Genomic DNA, 26578 nt, shown 5'->3' on the forward strand with positions numbered 1-26578 from the left:
TTGTGAGTCGGGGTGGGGGGTGCTCTAATTTGATTTGGTTTTTAAGGCACAATCCTGATATTATAGTGATAACCAATGTCCCATTGATAGGATTGTTGTACTGTTCAGAAGGTGCAAAGTGTATAACTGAAGGTACAAAATCCCACAGTGCTGAGACAATTAAAGCAGACAGGGAAAGAAGATAACAAAATATAAAATCATAGATTTCAAAATTATGGTTACAACAATATATGAAACAGACACAGAAAGGAGTTCAACATGTTTTAGGTCCTGAAACATAATTTATTGTAAAAGAAGATGTTTTGTTTGAAGCAGAGGAGACATAATTGAGACGTATGACATTTTGAGGGTCATAGATACGGTAGCTGGGAAGAAACCTTTCCCTTTGTGGAGAGATCAATGCCAGACGGGCTGGATTTAAGGTAAGGGGCAGGAGGTTCAAAAGTGTGCGGTGGGAATCTGGAACTCACTGCCTTTAAGGGTGGGAGAGGCAGAAATCCTCAAAACATTTAGGAACTATTTAGATGTACACTTGCGATGCCAACACAGACAAGGCAATGGGGCACAGGATTCGAACAGTTAGGTTTTTATCAGGTGATAAAGTCATAGAGTCATGGAGTCATACAACATAGAAATTGGTCTTTCGGGCCACTGTCCCTATACCAACCAGCAAACACAAAACTACACTAATCCTACTTTATCCATGACTACGACAGCATTTTAAGTATTCATCCAGATTCTTCTTAATTGATGCCAGAGTACCTGCTTCCACCATGCTCTCAGGATAGAATCATAGATTCACACAGCACAGAAACAGACTCTTCTGTCTAACTTGTCTGAGTTAACCACAAATCCCAATCTGACCTACTCCCATTTGCCAGCACTTGGCCCATATCCCTCTAAACCCTTCCTATTCATATACTCATCCAGATGCCTTTTAAATGTTGTAATTTTACCAGCCTCCATCACTTCCTCTGGTAGCTCACTCAATACACGACCACCTTCTGTGTGAAAATGTTACTCATCAGGTCCCCTAGACTCCCCTGCCCCTCACGATTTTATAAATTTCTACAAGATCACTCGTCAGCATCCAATGCTCCAGGGAAAAAAGCCCCAACTTATTCAGCTTTTCCTTATAGCTGAATCCTCCAATCCTGACAATATTGTTGTAAATCTTTTTTGAACACTTTCAAGTTTAACATCTTTCCTATAGCAGAGAAACCAGAATCAAATGCAATATTCTAAAAGTGGCCTCACCAATGTCATGTACAGCCACAACATGATGTCCCAACTCTTATACTCAATGCTCTGACCAATGAAGGCAAGCATGCCAAATACCTCGCCACATTCTTTTCCTATGACTCCACTTTCAAGAAACTATGCACCTGCACCCATACACCTCTTTGCTCAGCAACACTTCCTCAGGCTCTACCATTAACTCTGCAAAGTCTACTCTGGTTTGTCACACTAAAATGTAACACCTCACACTTATCTAAATTATACTCCATCTGCCACTCCTTGGTCCATTGTCCCATCTGATCAAGGTCCCATTGTACTCAGATAATCTTCTTCACTGTCCACTACACCACCTATTTTGATGTCATCTGCAAACTTACTAACCATTCCTCCTCGATTCACAACCGAATCACTTATATAAATAACAAAAAAGCAGTGGACCCAGCACTGATTCTTGTGGCACACTGTTGGTCACAGGCATCCAGTTCAAAAAACAACCCCTTACCATCCTCTGTCTCCTACCTTCGAGCCAATTTTCTATCCAACTGGCTAGCTACCCCTGGATTCCATGTAATCTAACCTTACTAATCAGGTGGACTGCAGATGCTGGAGATCAGAATGGAATAGCACAACAAGTCAGGCAGCATCCAGGGAGCAGGAGATTGACATAAGCCCTTCAGCAGGAATGAGCTGATGAGCTGCCTGACCTGCGGTACTTTTCCAGCACCACACTTTTTGTCTTAAAATACTCAGCCATCTATTACAGCACATTTCATATTTCTACTACCCTCTAGGTAAAAACATTTTTTTCCGTTCTCTTCTAAAAAACCTTGATCCTCACCTTAAACCTATGCCCTCTGGTTTTAGACTTCTGCCATGGGGAAAAGATTCTCACAATCTATTTGGTCTATACCGCTCATAATTTTGTCTACCTCACACAGATCTCCCATCAGCATCCTCTGCTCCAAGGAAAACAAAGCCAGCATTTCAATCTGTCCTCATTACTCAGAGTTTTCATCCAAGGCAATACCTTGATGAATCTCCTCTGCAACCTCTCCAATGCAATCACATTCTTCCAACCAACATTGCATTGCATACAATATTCAATCTGTGGCCTAACCAATATTTTATCAATTTGTAACAAGACTTGCCTGCTCCAATATTCAATGCTCTGGCTACTGAAAGCAAGTTTGTTTCGCCACCCTGTTCACCTGTGCTGACACCTTCAGGGATCTATGGATTTGCACAACAACGCCTCCTTGTTCCTCAGTACTGCCAAGGGACCTACCACTTATTATCTATATTTCCCTTATTTGACCTCTCAAAATACATCACCTTGTAATTATCAGAAGTAAGTTCCATCTGCCAGATGATCAATATCAGACTGTAGCCGTCCTCCTCACTATCAACAACACCACCAATTTTCTTGTCTTTTACAAACTCACTAATTATACCTTCTACATTCACATCCAGTTCTTAATGTAAACAACAAACAACAGGCGTCCCAGCACAGGATCACTGTGGTATGCTTAAGCTCACAAACTTCCAATTACAAAACACACTCCTCCACAATCACCCTTTGCTTGCTTTTGGAAAGACAATGTTCGATCCAGTTTGCCAACCTGCCATGGGCTTTTCCCTTTAGGACTGGCCTTCCATGTGGGATCTTGTCATGGGCCTTACTTAAGTCCACGTCAGCCACATTGACTGGACTACCCTCATCAATATATTTTATCTTTTCAAAAAAACTCAATTAAATTAGTCAGAAAGAATCACCCACTAACAATTCCGAGCTGACTATGACTGATCAATCCCTTCCTTTCCAAGTGTTTTTGGATTTGACCATCACAGACTTGATGGGCCAAAGGGTCTTTTTCTGTACTGCAGCCTCTATGACTCTAAGTTTAGTTGATTTTCAACTTGAATACAATGACGAGGTTGCAGATGACACACTTGGAAATATTAATAATGAGTAAAATACTTGTTTGTTAGAGAACATAAACATTAGTGAAAAAAGGTATGGCCTGGATATTACATAAAGCACCAGGTGAGTTTTCTGTTGGAGTTGGCTTGTAAAATATATGGATCCTGAGGTCATCACCTTCCCAACCATCCCTGGGTTCACCCTTTTTGCAAGGGACTCTCCATGTGGACCAGACTGCAGTACCAGCAGTGCTCATGACTGCGCTCTGCACCATCAGGATTGTTAGAGTTGTCAGCCAATCAAATTGGCTAGCATCTCCACACAGTGGAACTTTCTGCCAGTGAGGAGCAAACGTCCCAACCTGCAATGATTTAGCGGCCCACAGAATGGTATGGCTGTGGGCTGGGTTCATCCGCTGTCCTCTCTGAGTTCATACTGATTTATGTACATGGGATGGGGCAAAGTGTGGTCTGCCAACCCTCCCTGAAAATCTAGTCTTAAATGATTGCACAACTATAAGGTTCAACTTTAACCTCTTTTTAGCAACATTTCACCATTAAACATAGAATATGTTTTAATAGTTTGCACTGTCTAATTTGACAATTCTGTAACAACTCTGAATCTATTGAGCATCTACAAACAAAATATTAAATTTATGAAAAAGAATTAATTTTGAAGAAATCCAGCAATTGCATCTTATTGTAATGAAGAATTATTCAATATTTGCTCAGCTTTGTAGCATCTCCAAGAACACTTGAATAAAGTTTGAATATGAATTGTTTTTTGGTGGATGACTGTAATATTATTTTACCTGCTGCTTCTGAGATTTTCAGCACAACCAAGAGCAGACCCTGCACTACAAATGAGCTGTTGACAGCTTTGAACAGCTTTACAATTTCATTCTACTCAGGATGGATAGATCTATTTGTTCTATCTTTTATAAACTGAAGCTTTCATGTTTTCAGTATTCATGTTGTCAGGGCATGAATCAACTGCCAATGATACAGAGTCTGCACTGATAAAGGAATGATACAGAATCCACATTGATAAAGGAATGATACAGGGTCTGCACTGGTAAAGGAATGATACAGGGCCCGCACTGATAAAGGAATGATACAGGGCACGCACTGATAAAGGAATGATACAGGGCACGCACTGATAAAGGAATGATACAGAGTCCGCACTGATAAAGGAATGATGCAGGCCCCGCACTGATAACGGAATGATACAGGGCCCGCACTGATAAAGGAATGATACAGAGTCCGCACTGATAAAGGAATGATACAGGGCCCGCACTGATAAAGAAATGATACAGGGCCCGCACTGATAAAGGAATGATACATGGTCCGCACTGATAAAGGAATGATACAGGGCCCGCACTGATAAAGGAATGATACAGGGTCCGCACTGATAAAGGAATGATACAGGGCCCGCACTGATAAAGGAATGATACAGGGTCCGCACTGATAAAGGAATGAGCTGAAAATGTGTTGCTGGTTAAAGCACAGCTGGTTAGGCAGCATCCAAGGAACAGGAAAATCGACGTTTCGGGCCAGAGCCCTTCATCAGGAATGAGGAGAGTGTGCCAGGCAGGCTAAGATAAAAGGTAGGGAGGAGGGACTTGGGGGAGGGGCGATGGAGATGTGATAGGTGGAAGGAGGTCAAGGTGAGGGTGATAGGCCGGAGTGGGGTGGGGGCGGAGAGGTCAGGAAGAAGATTGCAGGTTAGGAGGGCGGTGCTGAGTTGAGGGAACTGACTGAGACAAGGTGGGGGGGTGGGGAAATGAGGAAACTGGAGAAATCTGTGTTCATTCCTTGTGGTTGGAGGGTTCCCAGGCGGAAGATGAGGCGCTCTTCCTTCAACCGTTGTGTTGTTATGTTCTGCCGATGGAGGAGTCCAAGGACCTGCATGTCCTCGGTGGAGTGGGAGGGAGAGTTAAAGTGTTGAGCCACGGGATGGTTGGGTTGGTTGATCCGGGCGTCCCAGAGGTGTTCCCTGAAGCGTTCCGCAAGTAGGCGGCCCGTCTCCCCAATATAGAGGAGACCACATCAGGTGCAGCGGATGCAATAGATGATGTGTGTGGAGGTGCAGGTGAATTTGTGGCGGATATGGAAGGATCCCTTGGGGCCTTGGAGAGAAGTAAGGGAGGAGGTGTTGGCGCAAGTTTTACATTTCCTGCGGTTGCAGGGGAAGGTGCCGGGAGTGGAGGTTGGGTTGGTGGGGGGTGTGGACCTGACGAGGGAGTCACGAAGGGAGTGGTCTTTGCGGAACGCTGATAGGGGAGGGGAGGGAAATATATCCCTGGTGGTGGGGTCCGTTTGGAGGTGGCGGAAATGACAGTGGATGATACGCTGTATACGGAGGTTGGTGGGGTGGTAGGTGAGAACCAGTGGGGTTCTGTCTTCCCAGGAGGACCAGTTCCAAGCATCTGCTCCCAGGAGGACCAGTTTCAATACCGTACAGCCCAGATGGCCTCCTTCTTCAAGGACCGCGGATTCCCCCCAGACGTGATCGACGATGCCCTCCACCACATCTCTTCCACTTCCCGCTCCTCCGCCCTTGAGCCCCACTCCACCAACCGCCACCAAGACAGAACCCCACTGGTTCTCACCTACCACCCCACCAACCTCCGTATACAGCGTATCATCCACTGTCATTTCCGCCACCTCCAAACGGACCCCACCACCAGGGATATATTTCCCTCCCCTCCCCTATCAGCGTTCCGCAAAGACCACTCCCTTCGTGACTCCCTCGTCAGGTCCACACCCCCCACCAACCCAACCTCCACTCCCTTGCAAACTTCCCCTGCAACCGCAGGAAATGTAAAACTTGCGCCAACACCTCCTCCCTTACTTCTCTCCAAGGCCCCAAGGGATCCTTCCATATCCGCCACAAATTCACCTGCACCTCCACACACATCATCTATTGCATCCGCTGCACCTGATGTGGTCTCCTCTATATTGGGGAGACGGGCCGCCTACTTGCGGAACGCTTCAGGGAACACCTCTGGGATGCCCGGATCAACCAACCCAACCATCCCGTGGCTCAACACTTTAACTCTCCCTCCCACTCCACCGAGGACATGCAGGTCCTTGGACTCCTCCATCGGCAGAACATAACAACATGACGGTTGAAGGAAGAGCGCCTCATCTTCCGCCTGGGAACCCTCCAACTACAAGGAATGAACACAGATTTCTCCAGTTTCCTCATTTCCCCTCCCCCCACCTTGTCTCAGTCGGTTCCCTCAACTCAGCACCGCCCTCCTAACCTGCAATCTTCTTCCTGACCTCTCCGCCCCAGCCAACTCGGGCCTATAGCCCTCACTTTGACCTCCTTCCACCTATCACATCTCCATCGCCCCTCCCCCAAGTCCCTCCTCCCTACCTTTTATCTTAGCCTGCCTGGCACACTCTCCTCATTCCTGATGAAGGGCTCTGGCCCGAAACGTCGATTTTCCTGTTCCTTGGATGCTGCCTAACCAGCTGTGCTTTAACCAGCAACACATTTTCAGCTCTGATCTCCAGCATCTGCAGACCTCACTTTTTACTCGATGATAAAGGAATGATACAGAATCCACACTGATAAAGGAATGATACACGGCCCGCACTGATAAAGGAATGACACAGGGCCCGCACTGATGAAGGAATGATACAGGGCCAGCACTGATAAAGGAATTATACAGAGTCCGCACTGATAAAGAAATGATACAGGGCCCGCACTGATAAAGGAATGATACAGAGTCCGCACTGATAAAGGAATGATACAGGGCTCGCACTGATAAAGGAATGATACAGGGTCTGCACTGATAAAGAAATGATACAGGGTCCGCACTGATAAAGGAATGATACAGGGTCCGCACTGATAAAGGAATGATACAGGGCCCGCACTGATAAAGGAATGATACAGGGTCCGCACTGATAAAGAAATGATACAGGGCCCGCACTAATAAAGAAATGATACAGGGTCCGCACTGATAAAGGAATGATACAGGGTCCGCACTGATAAAGGAATGATACAGGGCCCGCACTGATAAAGGAATGATAAAGGGTCTGCACTGATAAAGAAATGATACAGGGTGCGCACTGATAAAGGAATGATACAGGGTCCGCACTGATAAAGGAATGATACAGGGTCCGCACTGATAAAGAAATGATACAGGGCCCGCACTGATAAAGGAATGATACAGAGTCCGCACTGATAAAGGAATGATACAGGGCCCGCACTGATAAAGGAATGATACAGGGCCCGCACTGATAATGGAATGATACAGGGCCCGCACTGATAAAGGAATGATAAAGAGTCTGCACTGATAAAGGAATGATACAGGGCCCGCACTGATAATGGAATGATACAGGGCCCGCACTGATAAAGGAATGATACAGGGTCCGCACTGATAAAGAAATGATACAGGGCCCGCACTAATAAAGAAATGATACAGGGTCCGCACTGATAAAGGAATGATACAGGGTCCTCACTGATAAAGGAATGATACAGGGCCCTCACTGATAAAGGAATGATACAGGGCCCGCACTGATAAAGGAATGGTACAGGGCCCGCACTGATAATGGAATGATACAGGGCCCGCACTGATAATGGAATGATACAGGGTCCGCACTGATAAAGGAATGATACAGGGCCCGCACTGATAAAGGAATGATACAGGGCCCGCACTGATAATGGAATGATACAGGGTCCGCACTGATAAAGGAATGATACAGAGTCCGCACTGATAAAGGAATGATACAGGGCCCGCACTGATAAAGGAATGATACAGGGTCTGCACTGATAAAGAAATGATACAGGGCCCGCACTGATAAAGGAATGATACAGGGTCCGCACTGATAAAGGAATGATACTGAGTCCGCACTGATAAAGGAATGATACAGGGCCCGCACTGATAAAGGAATGATACAGGGTCCGCACTGATAAAGAAATGATACAGGGTCCGCACTGATAAAGAAATGATACAGGGTCCGCACTAATAAAGAAATGATACAGGGTCCGCACTGATAAAGGAATGATACAGGGTCCGCACTGATAAAAGAATGATACAGGGCCCGCACTGATAAAGGAATGATACGGGGTCCGCACTGATAAAGGAATGATACAGGGCCCGCACTGATAAAGGAATGATACAGAGTCCGCACTGATAAAGAAATGATACAGGGCCCGCACTGACAAAGAAATGATACAGGGTGCGCACTGATAATGGAATGATACAGGGCCCGCACTGATAAAGAAATGATACAGGGCCCGCACTGACAAAGAAATGATACAGGGTGCGCACTGATAATGGAATGATACAGGGCCCGCACTGATAAAGGAATGATACAGGGCCCGCACTGATAAAGGAATGATACAGAGTCCGCACTGATAAAGGAATGATACAGGGCCCGCACTGATAAAGGAATGATACAGGGCCCGCACTGATAATGGAATGATACAGGGTCCGCACTGATAAAGGAATGATACAGAGTCCGCACTGATAAAGGAATGATACAGGGCCCGCACTGATAATGGAATGATACAGGGCCCGCACTGATAAAGGAATGATACAGGGTCCGCACTGATAAAGAAATGATACAGGGCCCGCACTAATAAAGAAATGATACAGGGTCTGCACTGATAAAGGAATGATACAGGGTCCGCACTGATAAAGGAATGATACAGGGTCCGCAATGATAATGGAATGATACAGGGCCCGCACTGATAAAGGAAAGATACATGGCCCGCACTGATAAAGGAATGATACAGAGTCCGCACTGATAAAGAAATGATACAGAGTCCGCACTGATAAAGGAATGATACATGGCCCGCACTGATAAAGGAATGATACAGAGTCCGCACTGATAAAGAAATGATACAGAGTCCGCAATGATGAAGGAATGATGCAGAGTCCGTACTGATGAAGGAATGATACAGGGCCCGCACTGATAAAGGAATGATACAGGACCCGCACTGATAAAGGAATGATACAGGGCCCGCACTGATAAAGGAATGATACAGGGTCCGCACTGATAAAGAAATGATACAGAGTCTGCACTGATAAAGAAATGATACAGGGCCCGCACTGATAATGGAATGATACAGGGCCCGCACTGATAATGGAATGATACAGGGTCCGCACTGATAAAGGAATGATACAGGGCCCGCACTGATAAAGGAATGATACAGGGCCCGCACTGATAAAGGAATGATACAGAGTCTGCACTGATAAAGAAATGATACAGGGTCCGCACTGATAAAGGAATGATACAGGACACGCAATGATAAAGGAATGATACAGGACCCGCACTGATGAAGGAATGATACACGGCCCGCACTGATAAAGGAATGATACAGGACCCGCACTGATAAAGGAATGATACAGGGCCCGCACTGATAAAGGAATGATACAGGGTCCGCACTGATAAAGAAATGATACAGAGTCTGCACTGATAAAGAAATGATACAGGGTCCGCACTGATAAAGGAATGATACAGGGCCCGCACTGATAATGGAATGATACAGGGCCCGCACTGATAATGGAATGATACAGGGTCCGCACTGATAAAGGAATGATACAGGGCCCGCACTGATAAAGGAATGATACAGGGCCCGCACTGATAAAGGAATGATACAGGGCCCGCACTGATAATGGAATGATACAGGGTCCGCACTGATAAAGGAATGATACAGAGTCCGCACTGATAAAGGAATGATACAGGGCCCGCACTGATAAAGGAATGATACAGGGTCTGCACTGATAAAGAAATGATACAGGGCCCGCACTGATAAAGGAATGATACAGGGTGCGCACTGATTAAGAAATGATACAGGGTCCGCACTGATAAAGGAATGATACAGGGTCCGCACTGATAAAGGAATGATACTGAGTCCGCACTGATAAAGGAATGATACAGGGCCCGCACTGATAAAGGAATGATACAGGGTCCGCACTGATAAAGAAATGATACAGGGTCCGCACTGATAAAGAAATGATACAGGGTCCGCACTAATAAAGAAATGATACAGGGTCCGCACTGATAAAGGAATGATACAGGGTCCGCACTGAAAAAAGAATGATACAGGGCCCGCACTGATAAAGGAATGATACAGAGTCCGCACTGATAAAGAAATGATACAGGGCCCGCACTGACAAAGAAATGATACAGGGCCCGCACTGACAAAGAAATGATACAGGGTGCGCACTGATAATGGAATGATACAGGGCCCGCACTGATAAAGGAATGATACAGGGCCCGCACTGATAAAGGAATGATACAGAGTCCGCACTGATAAAGGAATGATACAGGGCCCGCACTGATAAAGGAATGATACAGGGCCCGCACTGATAATGGAATGATACAGGGTCCGCACTGATAAAGGAATGATACAGAGTCCGCACTGATAAAGGAATGATACAGGGCCCGCACTGATAATGGAATGATACAGGGCCCGCACTGATAAAGGAATGATACAGGGTCCGCACTGATAAAGAAATGATACAGGGCCCGCACTAATAAAGAAATGATACAGGGTCCGCACTGATAAAGGAATGATACAGGGTCCGCACTGATAAAGGAATGATACAGGGCCCGCACTGATAATGGAATGATACAGGGCCCGCACTGATAAAGGAATGATACATGGCACGCACTGATAAAGGAATGATACAGAGTCCGCACTGATAAAGAAATGATACAGAGTCCGCACTGATAAAGGAATGATACATGGCCCGCACTGATAAAGGAATGATACAGAGTCCGCACTGATAAAGAAATGATACAGAGTCCGCAATGATGAAGGAATGATGCAGAGTCCGTACTGATGAAGGAATGATACAGGGCCCGCACTGATAAAGGAATGATACAGACCCGCAATGATAAAGGAATGATACAGGACCCGCACTGATGAAGGAATGATACAGGGTCCGCACTGATAAAGGAATGATACAGGACCCGCACTGATAAAGGAATGATACAGGGCCCGCACTGATAAAGGAATGATACAGGGTCCGCACTGATAAAGAAATGATACAGAGTCTGCACTGATAAAGAAATGATACAGGGTCCGCACTGATAAAGGAATGATACAGGGCCCGCACTGATAATGGAATGATACAGGGCCCGCACTGATAATGGAATGATACAGGGTCCACACTGATAAAGGAATGATACAGGGCCCGCACTGATAAAGGAATGATACTGGGCCCGCACTGATAATGGAATGATACAGGGTCCGCACTGATAAAGGAATGATACAGAGTCCGCACTGATAAAGGAATGATACAGGGCCCGCACTGATAAAGGAATGATACAGGGTCTGCACTGATAAAGAAATGATACAGGGCCCGCACTGATAAAGGAATGATACAGGGTCTGCACTGATAAAGAAATGATACAGGGTCTGCACTGATAAAGAAATGATACAGGGTCCGCACTGATAAAGGAATGATACAGGGTCCGCACTGATAAAGGAATGATACTGAGTCCGCACTGATAAAGGAATGATACAGGGCCCGCACTGATAACGGAATGATACAGGGTCCGCACTGATAAAGAAATGATACAGGGTCCGCACTGATAAAGGAATGATACAGGGTCCGCACTGATAAAAGAATGATACAGGGCCCGCACTGATAAAGGAATGATACAGGGTCCGCACTGATAAAGGAATGATACAGGGCCCGCACTGATAAAGGAATGATACAGGGTCCGCACTGATAAAGGAATGATACAGAGTCCGCACTGATAAAGAAATGATACAGGGCCCGCACTGACAAAGAAATGATACAGGGTGCGCACTGATAATGGAATGATACAGGGCCCGCACTGATAAAGAAATGATACAGGGCCCGCACTGACAAAGAAATGATACAGGGTGCGCACTGATAATGGAATGATACAGGGCCCGCACTGATAAAGAAATGATACAGGGCCCGCACTGACAAAGAAATGATACAGGGTGCGCACTGATAATGGAATGATACAGGGCCCGCACTGATAAAGGAATGATACAGGGCCCGCACTGATAAAGGAATGATACAGAGTCCGCACTGATAAAGGAATGATACAGGGCCCGCACTGATAAAGGAATGATACAGGGCCCGCACTGATAATGGAATGATACAGGGTCCGCACTGATAAAGGAATGATACAGAGTCCGCACTGATAAAGGAATGATACAGGGCCCGCACTGATAATGGAATGATACAGGGCCCGCACTGATAAAGGAATGATACAGGGTCCGCACTGATAAAGAAATGATACAGGGTCCGCACTGATAAAGGAATGATACAGGGTCCGCACTGATAAAAGAATGATACAGGGCCCGCACTGATAAAGGAATGATACAGGGTCCGCACTGATAAAGGAATGATACAGGGCCCGCACTGATAAAGGAATGATACAGGGTCCGCACTGATAAAGGAATGATACAGAGTCCGCACTGATAAAGAAATGATACAGGGCACGCACTGACAAAGAAATGATACAGGGTGCGCACTGATAATGGAATGATACAGGGCCCGCACTGATAAAGAAATGATACAGAGTGCGCACTGATGAAGGAATGATGCAGAGTCCGTACTGATGAAGGAATGATACAGGGCCCGCACTGATAAAGGAATGATACAGGACCCGCAATGATAAAGGAATGATACAGGACCCGCACTGATGAAGGAATGATACAGGGCCCGCACTGATAAAGGAATGATACAGGACCCGCACTGATAAAGGAATGATACAGGGCCCGCACTGATAAAGGAATGATACAGGGTCCGCACTGATAAAGAAATGATACAGGGTCTGCACTGATAAAGAAATGATACAGGGTCCGCACCGATAAAGGAATGATACAGAGTCCGCACTGATAAAGGAATGGTACAGGGACCGCACTGATAAAGGAATGATACAGGGCCCGCACTGATAAAGAAATGATACAGGGTCCGCACTGATAAAGGAATGATAGAGGGTCCGCACTGATAAAGAAATGACACAAGGTCCGCACTGATAAAGGAATGATACAGGGCCCGCACTGATAAAGGAATGATACAGGGCCCGCGCTGATAAAGGAATGATACAGGGCCAACACTGATAAAGGAATGATACAGGGTCCACACTGATAAAGAAATGATACAGAATCCACATTGATAAAGGAATGTTACAGGGTCCGCACTGATAAAGGAATGATTCAGGGTCCGCACTGATAAAGGAATGATACAGGGCCCGCACTGATAAAGAAATGATACAGGGCCCGCACTGATAAAGGAATGATACAGGGTCCGCACTGATAAAGAAATGATACAGGGCCCGCACTGATAAAGAAATGATACAGGGCCCGCACTGATATAGGAATGATTCAGGGTCCGCACTGATAAAGGAATGATACACGGCCCGCACTGATAAAGGAATGATACAGGGCTCGCACTGATAAAGGAATGATACAGGGTCTGCACTGATAAAGGAATGATACAGGGTCCGCACTGATAAAGGAATGATACAGGGTCCGCACTGATAAAGAAATGATACAGGGCCCGCACTGATAAAGGAATGATACAGAGTCCGCACTGATAAAGGAATGATACAGGGCCCGCACTGATAATGGAATGATACAGGGCCCGCACTGATAAAGGAATGATACAGGGCCCGCACTGATAATGGAATGATACAGGGCCCGCACTGATAATGGAATGATACAGGGCCCGCACTGATAAAGGAATGATACAGGGCCCGCACTGATAATGGAATGATACAGGGTCCGCACTGATAAAGGAATGATACAGGGCCCGCACTGATAAAGGAATGATACAGGGTCTGCACTGATAAAGAAATGATACAGGGCCCGCACTGATAAAGGAATGATACAGGGTCCGCACTGATAAAGAAATGACACTGAGTCCGCACTGATAAAGGAATGATACAGGGTCCGCACTGATAAAGGAATGATACTGAGTCCGCACTGATAAAGGAATGATACAGGGCCCGCACTGATAAAGGAATGATACCGGGTCCGCACTGATAAAGAAATGATACAGGGTCCGCACTGATAAAGGAATGATACAGGGTCCGCACTGATAAAAGAATGATATAGGGCCCGCACTGATAAAGAAATGATACAGGGTGCGCACTGATAAAGGAATGATACAGGGCCCGCACTGATAAAGGAATGATACAGGGCCCGTACTGATAAAGGAATGATACAGGGCCCGCACTGATAAAGGAATGATACAGAGTCCGCACTGATAAAGGAATGATACAGGGCCCGCACTGATAAAGGAATGATACAGGGCCCGCACTGATAATGGAATGATACAGGGTCCGCACTGATAAAGGAATGATACAGAGTCCGCACTGATAAAGGAATGATACAGGGCCCGCACTGATAATGGAATGATACAGGGCCCGCACTGATAAAGGAATGATACAGGGTCCGCACTGATAAAGAAATGATACAGGGCCCGCACTAATAAAGAAATGATACAGGGTCCGCACTGATAAAGGAATGATACAGGGTCCGCACTGATAAAGGAATGATACAGGGCCCGCACTGATAATGGAATGATACAGGGCCCGCACTGATAAAGGAATGATACATGGCCCGCACTGATAAAGGAATGATACAGAGTCCGCACTGATAAAGAAATGATACAGAGTCCGCACTGATAAAGGAATGATACATGGCCCGCACTGATAAAGGAATGATACAGGGTCCGCACTGATAAAGAAATGATACAGAGTCCGCACTGATGAAGGAATGATGCAGAGTCCGTACTGATGAAGGAATGATACAGGGCCCGCACTGATAAAGGAATGATACAGGACCCGCAATGATAAAGGAATGATACAGGACCCGCACTGATGAAGGAATGATACAGGGCCCGCACTGATAAAGGAATGATACAGGACCCGCACTGATAAAGGAATGATACAGGGCCCGCACTGATAAAGGAATGATACAGGGTCCGCACTGATAAAGAAATGATACAGGGTCTGCACTGATAAAGAAATGATACAGGGTCCGCACTGATAAAGGAATGATACAGAGTCCGCACTGATAAAGGAATGATACAGGGACCGCACTGATAAAGGAATGATACAGGGCCCGCACTGATAAAGAAATGATACAGGGTCCGCACTGATAAAGGAATGATAGAGGGTCCGCACTGATAAAGAAATGACACAAGGTCCGCACTGATAAAGGAATGATACAGGGTCCGCACTGATAAAGGAATGATACAGGGCCCGCACTGATAAAGGAATGATACAGGGTCCGCACTGATAAAGTAATGATACAGAATCCACATTGATAAAGGAATGTTACAGGGTCCACACTGATAAAGGAATGATTCAGGGTCCGCACTGATAAAGGAATGATACAGGGCCCGCACTGATAAAGGAATGATACAGGGCCCGCACTGATAAAGGAATGATACAGGGTCCGCACTGATAAAGGAATGATACAGGGCCCGCACTGATAAAGAAATGATACAGGGCCCGCACTGATATAGGAATGATTCAGGGTCCGCACTTATAAAGGAATGGTACAGGGCCCGCACTGATAAAGGAATGATACAGGGCCCGCACTGATAAAGGAATGATACAGGGTCCGCACTGATAAAGGAATGATTCAGGGTCCGCACTGATAAAGGAATGATTCAGGGTCTGCACTGATAAAGAAATGATCCAGGGCCCGCACTGATAAAGGAATGATACAGGGCCCGCACTGATAAAGGAATGATACAGGGTCCGCACTGATAAAGAAATGATACAGGGCCCGCACTGATAAAGGAATGATACAGAGTCCGCACTGATAAAGGAATGATACAGGGCCCGCACTGATAAAGGAATGATACAGAGTCCGCACTGATAAAGGAATGGTACAGGGACCACACTGATAAAGGAATGATACAGGGCCCGCACTGATAAAGAAATGATACAGGGTCCGCACTGATAAAGGAATGATACAGGGTCCGCACTGATAAAGGAATGATACAGAGTCCGCACTGATAAAGGAATGGTACAGGGACCACACTGATAAAGGAATGATACAGGGCCCGCACTGATAAAGAAATGATACAGGGTCCGCACTGATAAAGGAATGATAGAGGGTCCGCACTGATAAAGAAATGACACAAGGTCCGCACTGATAAAGGAATGATACAGGGTCCGCACTGATAAAGGAATGATACAGGGCCCGCACTGATAAAGGAATGATACAGGGTCCGCACTGATAAAGTAATGATACAGAATCCACATTGATAAAGGAATGTTACAGGGTCCACACTGATAAAGGAATGATTCAGGGTCCGCACTGATAAAGGAATGATACAGGGCCCGCACTGATAAAGGAATGATACAGGGCCCGCACTGATAAAGGAATGATACAGGGCCCGCACTGATAAAGAAATGATACAGGGCCCGCACTGATATAGGAATGATTCAGGGTCCGCACTTATAAAGGAATGGTACAGGGCCCGCACTGATAAAGGAATGATACAGGGCCCGCACTGATAAAGGAATGATACAGGGTCCGCACTGATAAAGGAATGATTCAGGGTCCGCACTGATAAAGGAATGATTCAGGGTCTGCACTGATAAAGAAATGATACAGGGCCCGCACTGATAAAGGAATGATACAGGGCCCGCACTGATAAAGGAATGATACAGGGTCCGCACTGATAAAGAAATGATACAGGGCCCGCACTGATAAAGGAATGATACAGAGTCCGCACTGATAAAGGAATGATACAGGGCCCGCACTGATAATGGAATGATACAGGGCCCGCACTGATAATGGAATGACACAGGGTCCACACTGATAAAGGAATGATACAGGGCCCGCACTGATAAAGGAATGATACTGGGCCCGCACTGATAATGGAATGATACAGGGTCCGCACTGATAAAGGAATGATACAGAGTCCGCACTGATAAAGGAATGATACAGGGCCCGCACTGATAAAGGAATGATACAGGGTCTGCACTGATAAAGAAATGATACAGGGCCCGCACTGATAAAGGAATGATACAGGGTCTGCACTGATAAAGAAATGATACAGGGTCTGCACTGATAAAGAAATGATACAGGGTCCGCACTGATAAAGGAATGATACAGGGTCCGCACTGATAAAGGAATGATACTGAGTCCGCACTGATAAAGGAATGATACAGGGCCCGCACTGATAACGGAATGATACAGGGTCCGCACTGATAAAGAAATGATACAGGGTCCGCACTGATAAAGGAATGATACAGGGTCCGCACTGATAAAAGAATGATACAGGGCCCGCACTGATAAAGGAATGATACAGGGTCCGCACTGATAAAGGAATGATACAGGGCCCGCACTGATAAAGGAATGATACAGGGTCCGCACTGATAAAGGAATGATACAGAGTCCGCACTGATAAAGAAATGATACAGGGCCCGCACTGACAAAGAAATGATACAGGGTGCGCACTGATAATGGAATGATACAGGGCCCGCACTGATAAAGAAATGATACAGGGCCCGCACTGACAAAGAAATGATACAGGGTGCGCACTGATAATGGAATGATACAGGGCCCGCACTGATAAAGAAATGATACAGGGCCCGCACTGACAAAGAAATGATACAGGGTGCGCACTGATAATGGAATGATACAGGGCCCGCACTGATAAAGGAATGATACAGGGCCCGCACTGATAAAGGAATGATACAGAGTCCGCACTGATAAAGGAATGATACAGGGCCCGCACTGATAAAGGAATGATACAGGGCCCGCACTGATAATGGAATGATACAGGGTCCGCACTGATAAAGGAATGATACAGAGTCCGCACTGATAAAGGAATGATACAGGGCCCGCACTGATAATGGAATGATACAGGGCCCGCACTGATAAAGGAATGATACAGGGTCCGCACTGATAAAGAAATGATACAGGGTCCGCACTGATAAAGGAATGATACAGGGTCCGCACTGATAAAGAAATGATACAGGGTCTGCACTGATAAAGAAATGATACAGGGTCCGCACCGATAAAGGAATGATACAGAGTCCGCACTGATAAAGGAATGGTACAGGGACCGCACTGATAAAGGAATGATACAGGGCCCGCACTGATAAAGAAATGATACAGGGTCCGCACTGATAAAGGAATGATAGAGGGTCCGCACTGATAAAGAAATGACACAAGGTCCGCACTGATAAAGGAATGATACAGGGCCCGCACTGATAAAGGAATGATACAGGGCCCGCGCTGATAAAGGAATGATACAGGGCCAACACTGATAAAGGAATGATACAGGGTCCACACTGATAAAGAAATGATACAGAATCCACATTGATAAAGGAATGTTACAGGGTCCGCACTGATAAAGGAATGATTCAGGGTCCGCACTGATAAAGGAATGATACAGGGCCCGCACTGATAAAGAAATGATACAGGGCCCGCACTGATAAAGGAATGATACAGGGTCCGCACTGATAAAGAAATGATACAGGGCCCGCACTGATAAAGAAATGATACAGGGCCCGCACTGATATAGGAATGATACAGGGTCCGCACTGATAAAGGAATGATACACGGCCCGCACTGATAAAGGAATGATACAGGGCTCGCACTGATAAAGGAATGATACAGGGTCTGCACTGATAAAGGAATGATACAGGGTCCGCACTGATAAAGGAATGATACAGGGTCCGCACTGATAAAGAAATGATACAGGGCCCGCACTGATAAAGGAATGATACAGAGTCCGCACTGATAAAGGAATGATACAGGGCCCGCACTGATAATGGAATGATACAGGGCCCGCACTGATAAAGGAATGATACAGGGCCCGCACTGATAATGGAATGATACAGGGCCCGCACTGATAATGGAATGATACAGGGCCCGCACTGATAAAGGAATGATACAGGGCCCGCACTGATAATGGAATGATACAGGGTCCGCACTGATAAAGGAATGATACAGGGCCCGCACTGATAAAGGAATGATACAGGGTCTGCACTGATAAAGAAATGATACAGGGCCCGCACTGATAAAGGAATGATACAGGGTCCGCACTGATAAAGAAATGACACTGAGTCCGCACTGATAAAGGAATGATACAGGGTCCGCACTGACAAAGGAATGATACTGAGTCCGCACTGATAAAGGAATGATACAGGGCCCGCACTGATAAAGGAATGATACCGGGTCCGCACTGATAAAGAAATGATACAGGGTCCGCACTGATAAAGGAATGATACAGGGTCCGCACTGATAAAAGAATTATATAGGGCCCGCACTGATAAAGGAATGATACAGGGTCCGCACTGATAAAGGAATGATACAGGGCCCGCACTGATAAAGGAATGATACAGGGCCCGTACTGATAAAGGAATGATACAGGGCCCGCACTGATAAAGGAATGATACAGAGTCCGCACTGATAAAGGAATGATACAGGGCCCGCACTGATAAAGGAATGATACAGGGCCCGCACTGATAATGGAATGATACAGGGTCCGCACTGATAAAGGAATGATACAGAGTCCGCACTGATAAAGGAATGATACAGGGCCCGCACTGATAATGGAATGATACAGGGCCCGCACTGATAAAGGAATGATACAGGGCCCGCACTGATAATGGAATGATACAGGGTCCGCACTGATAAAGGAATGATACAGGGCCCGCACTGATAAAGGAATGATACAGGGTCTGCACTGATAAAGAAATGATACAGGGCCCGCACTGATAAAGGAATGATACAGGGTCCGCACTGATAAAGAAATGACACTGAGTCCGCACTGATAAAGGAATGATACAGGGTCCGCACTGATAAAGGAATGATACTGAGTCCGCACTGATAAAGGAATGATACAGGGCCCGCACTGATAAAGGAATGATACCGGGTCCGCACTGATAAAGAAATGATACAGGGTCCGCACTGATAAAGGAATGATACAGGGTCCGCACTGATAAAAGAATGATATAGGGCCCGCACTGATAAAGAAATGATACAGGGTGCGCACTGATAAAGGAATGATACAGGGCCCGCACTGATAAAGGAATGATACAGGGCCCGTACTGATAAAGGAATGATACAGGGCCCGCACTGATAAAGGAATGATACAGAGTCCGCACTGATAAAGGAATGATACAGGGCCCGCACTGATAAAGGAATGATACAGGGCCCGCACTGATAATGGAATGATACAGGGTCCGCACTGATAAAGGAATGATACAGAGTCCGCACTGATAAAGGAATGATACAGGGCCCGCACTGATAATGGAATGATACAGGGCCCGCACTGATAAAGGAATGATACAGGGTCCGCACTGATAAAGAAATGATACAGGGCCCGCACTAATAAAGAAATGATACAGGGTCCGCACTGATAAAGGAATGATACAGGGTCCGCACTGATAAAGGAATGATACAGGGCCCGCACTGATAATGGAATGATACAGGGCCCGCACTGATAAAGGAATGATACATGGCCCGCACTGATAAAGGAATGATACAGAGTCCGCACTGATAAAGAAATGATACAGAGTCCGCACTGATAAAGGAATGATACATGGCCCGCACTGATAAAGGAATGATACAGGGTCCGCACTGATAAAGAAATGATACAGAGTCCGCACTGATGAAGGAATGATGCAGAGTCCGTACTGATGAAGGAATGATACAGGGCCCGCACTGATAAAGGAATGATACAGGACCCGCAATGATAAAGGAATGATACAGGACCCGCACTGATGAAGGAATGATACAGGGCCCGCACTGATAAAGGAATGATACAGGACCCGCACTGATAAAGGAATGATACAGGGCCCGCACTGATAAAGGAATGATACAGGGTCCGCACTGATAAAGAAATGATACAGGGTCTGCACTGATAAAGAAATGATACAGGGTCCGCACTGATAAAGGAATGATACAGAGTCCGCACTGATAAAGGAATGGTACAGGGACCACACTGATAAAGGAATGATACAGGGCCCGCACTGATAAAGAAATGATACAGGGTCCGCACTGATAAAGGAATGATAGAGGGTCCGCACTGATAAAGAAATGACACAAGGTCCGCACTGATAAAGGAATGATACAGGGTCCGCACTGATAAAGGAATGATACAGGGCCCGCACTGATAAAGGAATGATACAGGGTCCGCACTGATAAAGTAATGATACAGAATCCACATTGATAAAGGAATGTTACAGGGTCCACACTGATAAAGGAATGATTCAGGGTCCGCACTGATAAAGGAATGATACAGGGCCCGCACTGATAAAGGAATGATACAGGGCCCGCACTGATAAAGGAATGATACAGGGTCCGCACTGATAAAGGAATGATACAGGGCCCGCACTGATAAAGAAATGATACAGGGCCCGCACTGATATAGGAATGATTCAGGGTCCGCACTTATAAAGGAATGGTACAGGGCCCGCACTGATAAAGGAATGATACAGGGCCCGCACTGATAAAGGAATGATACAGGGTCCGCACTGATAAAGGAATGATTCAGGGTCCGCACTGATAAAGGAATGATTCAGGGTCTGCACTGATAAAGAAATGATCCAGGGCCCGCACTGATAAAGGAATGATACAGGGCCCGCACTGATAAAGGAATGATACAGGGTCCGCACTGATAAAGAAATGATACAGGGCCCGCACTGATAAAGGAATGATACAGAGTCCGCACTGATACAGGAATGATACAGGGCCCGCACTGATAAAGGAATGATACAGAGTCCGCACTGATAAAGGAATGGTACAGGGACCACACTGATAAAGGAATGATACAGGGCCCGCACTGATAAAGAAATGATACAGGGTCCGCACTGATAAAGGAATGATACAGGGTCCGCACTGATAAAGGAATGATACAGAGTCCGCACTGATAAAGGAATGGTACAGGGACCACACTGATAAAGGAATGATACAGGGCCCGCACTGATAAAGAAATGATACAGGGTCCGCACTGATAAAGGAATGATAGAGGGTCCGCACTGATAAAGAAATGACACAAGGTCCGCACTGATAAAGGAATGATACAGGGTCCGCACTGATAAAGGAATGATACAGGGCCCGCACTGATAAAGGAATGATACAGGGTCCGCACTGATAAAGTAATGATACAGAATCCACATTGATAAAGGAATGTTACAGGGTCCACACTGATAAAGGAATGATTCAGGGTCCGCACTGATAAAGGAATGATACAGGGCCCGCACTGATAAAGGAATGATACAGGGCCCGCACTGATAAAGGAATGATACAGGGCCCGCACTGATAAAGAAATGATACAGGGCCCGCACTGATATAGGAATGATTCAGGGTCCGCACTTATAAAGGAATGGTACAGGGCCCGCACTGATAAAGGAATGATACAGGGCCCGCACTGATAAAGGAATGATACAGGGTCCGCACTGATAAAGGAATGATTCAGGGTCCGCACTGATAAAGGAATGATTCAGGGTCTGCACTGATAAAGAAATGATACAGGGCCCGCACTGATAAAGGAATGATACAGGGCCCGCACTGATAAAGGAATGATACAGGGTCCGCACTGATAAAGAAATGATACAGGGCCCGCACTGATAAAGGAATGATACAGAGTCCGCACTGATAAAGGAATGATACAGGGCCCGCACTGATAATGGAATGATACAGGGCCCGCACTGATAATGGAATGATACAGGGTCCACACTGATAAAGGAATGATACAGGGCCCGCACTGATAAAGGAATGATACTGGGCCCGCACTGATAATGGAATGATACAGGGTCCGCACTGATAAAGGAATGATACAGAGTCCGCACTGATAAAGGAATGATACAGGGCCCGCACTGATAAAGGAATGATACAGGGTCTGCACTGATAAAGAAATGATACAGGGCCCGCACTGATAAAGGAATGATACAGGGTCTGCACTGATAAAGAAATGATACAGGGTCTGCACTGATAAAGAAATGATACAGGGTCCGCACTGATAAAGGAATGATACAGGGTCCGCACTGATAAAGGAATGATACAGGGTCCGCACTGATAAAGAAATGATACAGGGTCTGCACTGATAAAGAAATGATACAGGGTCCGCACCGATAAAGGAATGATACAGAGTCCGCACTGATAAAGGAATGGTACAGGGACCGCACTGATAAAGGAATGATACAGGGCCCGCACTGATAAAGAAATGATACAGGGTCTGCACTGATAAAGAAATGATACAGGGTCCGCACTGATAAAGGAATGATACAGGGTCCGCACTGATAAAGGAATGATACAGGGTCCGCACTGATAAAGAAATGATACAGGGTCTGCACTGATAAAGAAATGATACAGGGTCCGCACCGATAAAGGAATGATACAGAGTCCGCACTGATAAAGGAATGGTACAGGGACCGCACTGATAAAGGAATGATACAGGGCCCGCACTGATAAAGAAATGATACAGGGTCCGCACTGATAAAGGAATGATAGAGGGTCCGCACTGATAAAGAAATGACACAAGGTCCGCACTGATAAAGGAATGATACAGGGCCCGCACTGATAAAGGAATGATACAGGGCCCGCGCTGATAAAGGAATGATACAGGGCCAACACTGATAAAGGAATGATACAGGGTCCACACTGATAAAGAAATGATACAGAATCCACATTGATAAAGGAATGTTACAGGGTCCGCACTGATAAAGGAATGATTCAAGGTCCGCACTGATAAAGGAATGATACAGGGCCCGCACTGATAAAGAAATGATACAGGGCCCGCACTGATAAAGGAATGATACAGGGTCCGCACTGATAAAGAAATGATACAGGGCCCGCACTGATAAAGAAATGATACAGGGCCCGCACTGATATAGGAATGATTCAGGGTCCGCACTGATAAAGGAATGATACACGGCCCGCACTGATAAAGGAATGATACAGGGCTCGCACTGATAAAGGAATGATACAGGGTCTGCACTGATAAAGGAATGATACAGGGTCCGCACTGATAAAGGAATGATACAGGGTCCGCACTGATAAAGAAATGATACAGGGCCCGCACTGATAAAGGAATGATACAGAGTCCGCACTGATAAAGGAATGATACAGGGCCCGCACTGATAATGGAATGATACAGGGCCCGCACTGATAAAGGAATGATACAGGGCCCGCACTGATAATGGAATGATACAGGGCCCGCACTGATAATGGAATGATACAGGGCCCGCACTGATAAAGGAATGATACAGGGCCCGCACTGATAATGGAATGATACAGGGTCCGCACTGATAAAGGAATGATACAGGGCCCGCACTGATAAAGGAATGATACAGGGTCTGCACTGATAAAGAAATGATACAGGGCCCGCACTGATAAAGGAATGATACAGGGTCCGCACTGATAAAGAAATGACACTGAGTCCGCACTGATAAAGGAATGATACAGGGTCCGCACTGACAAAGGAATGATACTGAGTCCGCACTGATAAAGGAATGATACAGGGCCCGCACTGATAAAGGAATGATACCGGGTCCGCACTGATAAAGAAATGATACAGGGTCCGCACTGATAAAGGAATGATACAGGGTCCGCACTGATAAAAGAATGATATAGGGCCCGCACTGATAAAGGAATGATACAGGGTCCGCACTGATAAAGGAATGATACAGGGCCCGCACTGATAAAGGAATGATACAGGGCCCGTACTGATAAAGGAATGATACAGGGCCCGCACTGATAAAGGAATGATACAGAGTCCGCACTGATAAAGGAATGATACAGGGCCCGCACTGATAAAGGAATGATACAGGGCCCGCACTGATAATGGAATGATACAGGGTCCGCACTGATAAAGGAATGATACAGAGTCCGCACTGATAAAGGAATGATACAGGGCCCGCACTGATAATGGAATGATACAGGGCCCGCACTGATAAAGGAATGATACAGGGTCCGCACTGATAAAGAAATGATACAGGGCCCGCACTAATAAAGAAATGATACAGGGTCCGCACTGATAAAGGAATGATACAGGGTCCGCACTGATAAAGGAATGATACAGGGCCCGCACTGATAATGGAATGATACAGGGCCCGCACTGATAAAGGAATGATACATGGCCCGCACTGATAAAGGAATGATACAGAGTCCGCACTGATAAAGAAATGATACAGAGTCCGCACTGATAAAGGAATGATACATGGCCCGCACTGATAAAGGAATGATACAGGGTCCGCACTGATAAAGAAATGATACAGAGTCCGCACTGATGAAGGAATGATGCAGAGTCCGTACTGATGAAGGAATGATACAGGGCCCGCACTGATAAAGGAATGATACAGGACCCGCAATGATAAAGGAATGATACAGGACCCGCACTGATGAAGGAATGATACAGGGCCCGCACTGATAAAGGAATGATACAGGACCCGCACTGATAAAGGAATGATACAGGGCCCGCACTGATAAAGGAATGATACAGGGTCCGCACTGATAAAGAAATGATACAGGGTCTGCACTGATAAAGAAATGATACAGGGTCCGCACTGATAAAGGAATGATACAGAGTCCGCACTGATAAAGGAATGGTACAGGGACCACACTGATAAAGGAATGATACAGGGCCCGCACTGATAAAGAAATGATACAGGGTCCGCACTGATAAAGGAATGATAGAGGGTCCGCACTGATAAAGAAATGACACAAGGTCCGCACTGATAAAGGAATGATACAGGGTCCGCACTGATAAAGGAATGATACAGGGCCCGCACTGATAAAGGAATGATACAGGGTCCGCACTGATAAAGTAATGATACAGAATCCACATTGATAAAGGAATGTTACAGGGTCCACACTGATAAAGGAATGATTCAGGGTCCGCACTGATAAAGGAATGATACAGGGCCCGCACTGATAAAGGAATGATACAGGGCCCGCACTGATAAAGGAATGATACAGGGTCCGCACTGATAAAGGAATGATACAGGGCCCGCACTGATAAAGAAATGATACAGGGCCCGCACTGATATAGGAATGATACAGGGTCCGCACTTATAAAGGAATGGTACAGGGCCCGCACTGATAAAGGAATGATACAGGGCCCGCACTGATAAAGGAATGATACAGGGTCCGCACTGATAAAGGAATGATTCAGGGTCCGCACTGATAAAGGAATGATTCAGGGTCTGCACTGATAAAGAAATGATACAGGGCCCGCACTGATAAAGGAATGATACAGGGCCCGCACTGATAAAGGAATGATACAGGGTCCGCACTGATAAAGAAATGATACAGGGCCCGCACTGATAAAGGAATGATACAGAGTCCGCACTGATAAAGGAATGATACAGGGCCCGCACTGATAAAGGAATGATACAGGGCCCGCACTGATAATGGAATGATACAGGGCCCGCACTGATAAAGGAATGATACAGAGTCTGCACTGATAAAGGAATGATA

At 46.1% G+C, this 26578-nt stretch overlaps 1 protein-coding gene across 1 annotated transcript in view; it reads right to left on the bottom strand.

Moving 5' to 3' along the window:
- The window catches only part of vwa5b1 (von Willebrand factor A domain containing 5B1), a 226085-nt gene that overhangs the window by 55996 nt on the left and 143511 nt on the right, over positions 1-26578 (bottom strand). Inside the window, exon 17 of the mRNA XM_060852285.1 lies at positions 361-383. Within this exon, the coding sequence (XP_060708268.1) occupies positions 361-383 (23 nt within the window). The remainder of the gene's footprint in view (positions 1-360; positions 384-26578) is intronic.

The sequence above is a fragment of the Hemiscyllium ocellatum genome, chromosome 37 (assembly GCF_020745735.1).
Source record: "Hemiscyllium ocellatum isolate sHemOce1 chromosome 37, sHemOce1.pat.X.cur, whole genome shotgun sequence".
NCBI classification, from domain to species: domain Eukaryota; kingdom Metazoa; phylum Chordata; class Chondrichthyes; order Orectolobiformes; family Hemiscylliidae; genus Hemiscyllium; species Hemiscyllium ocellatum.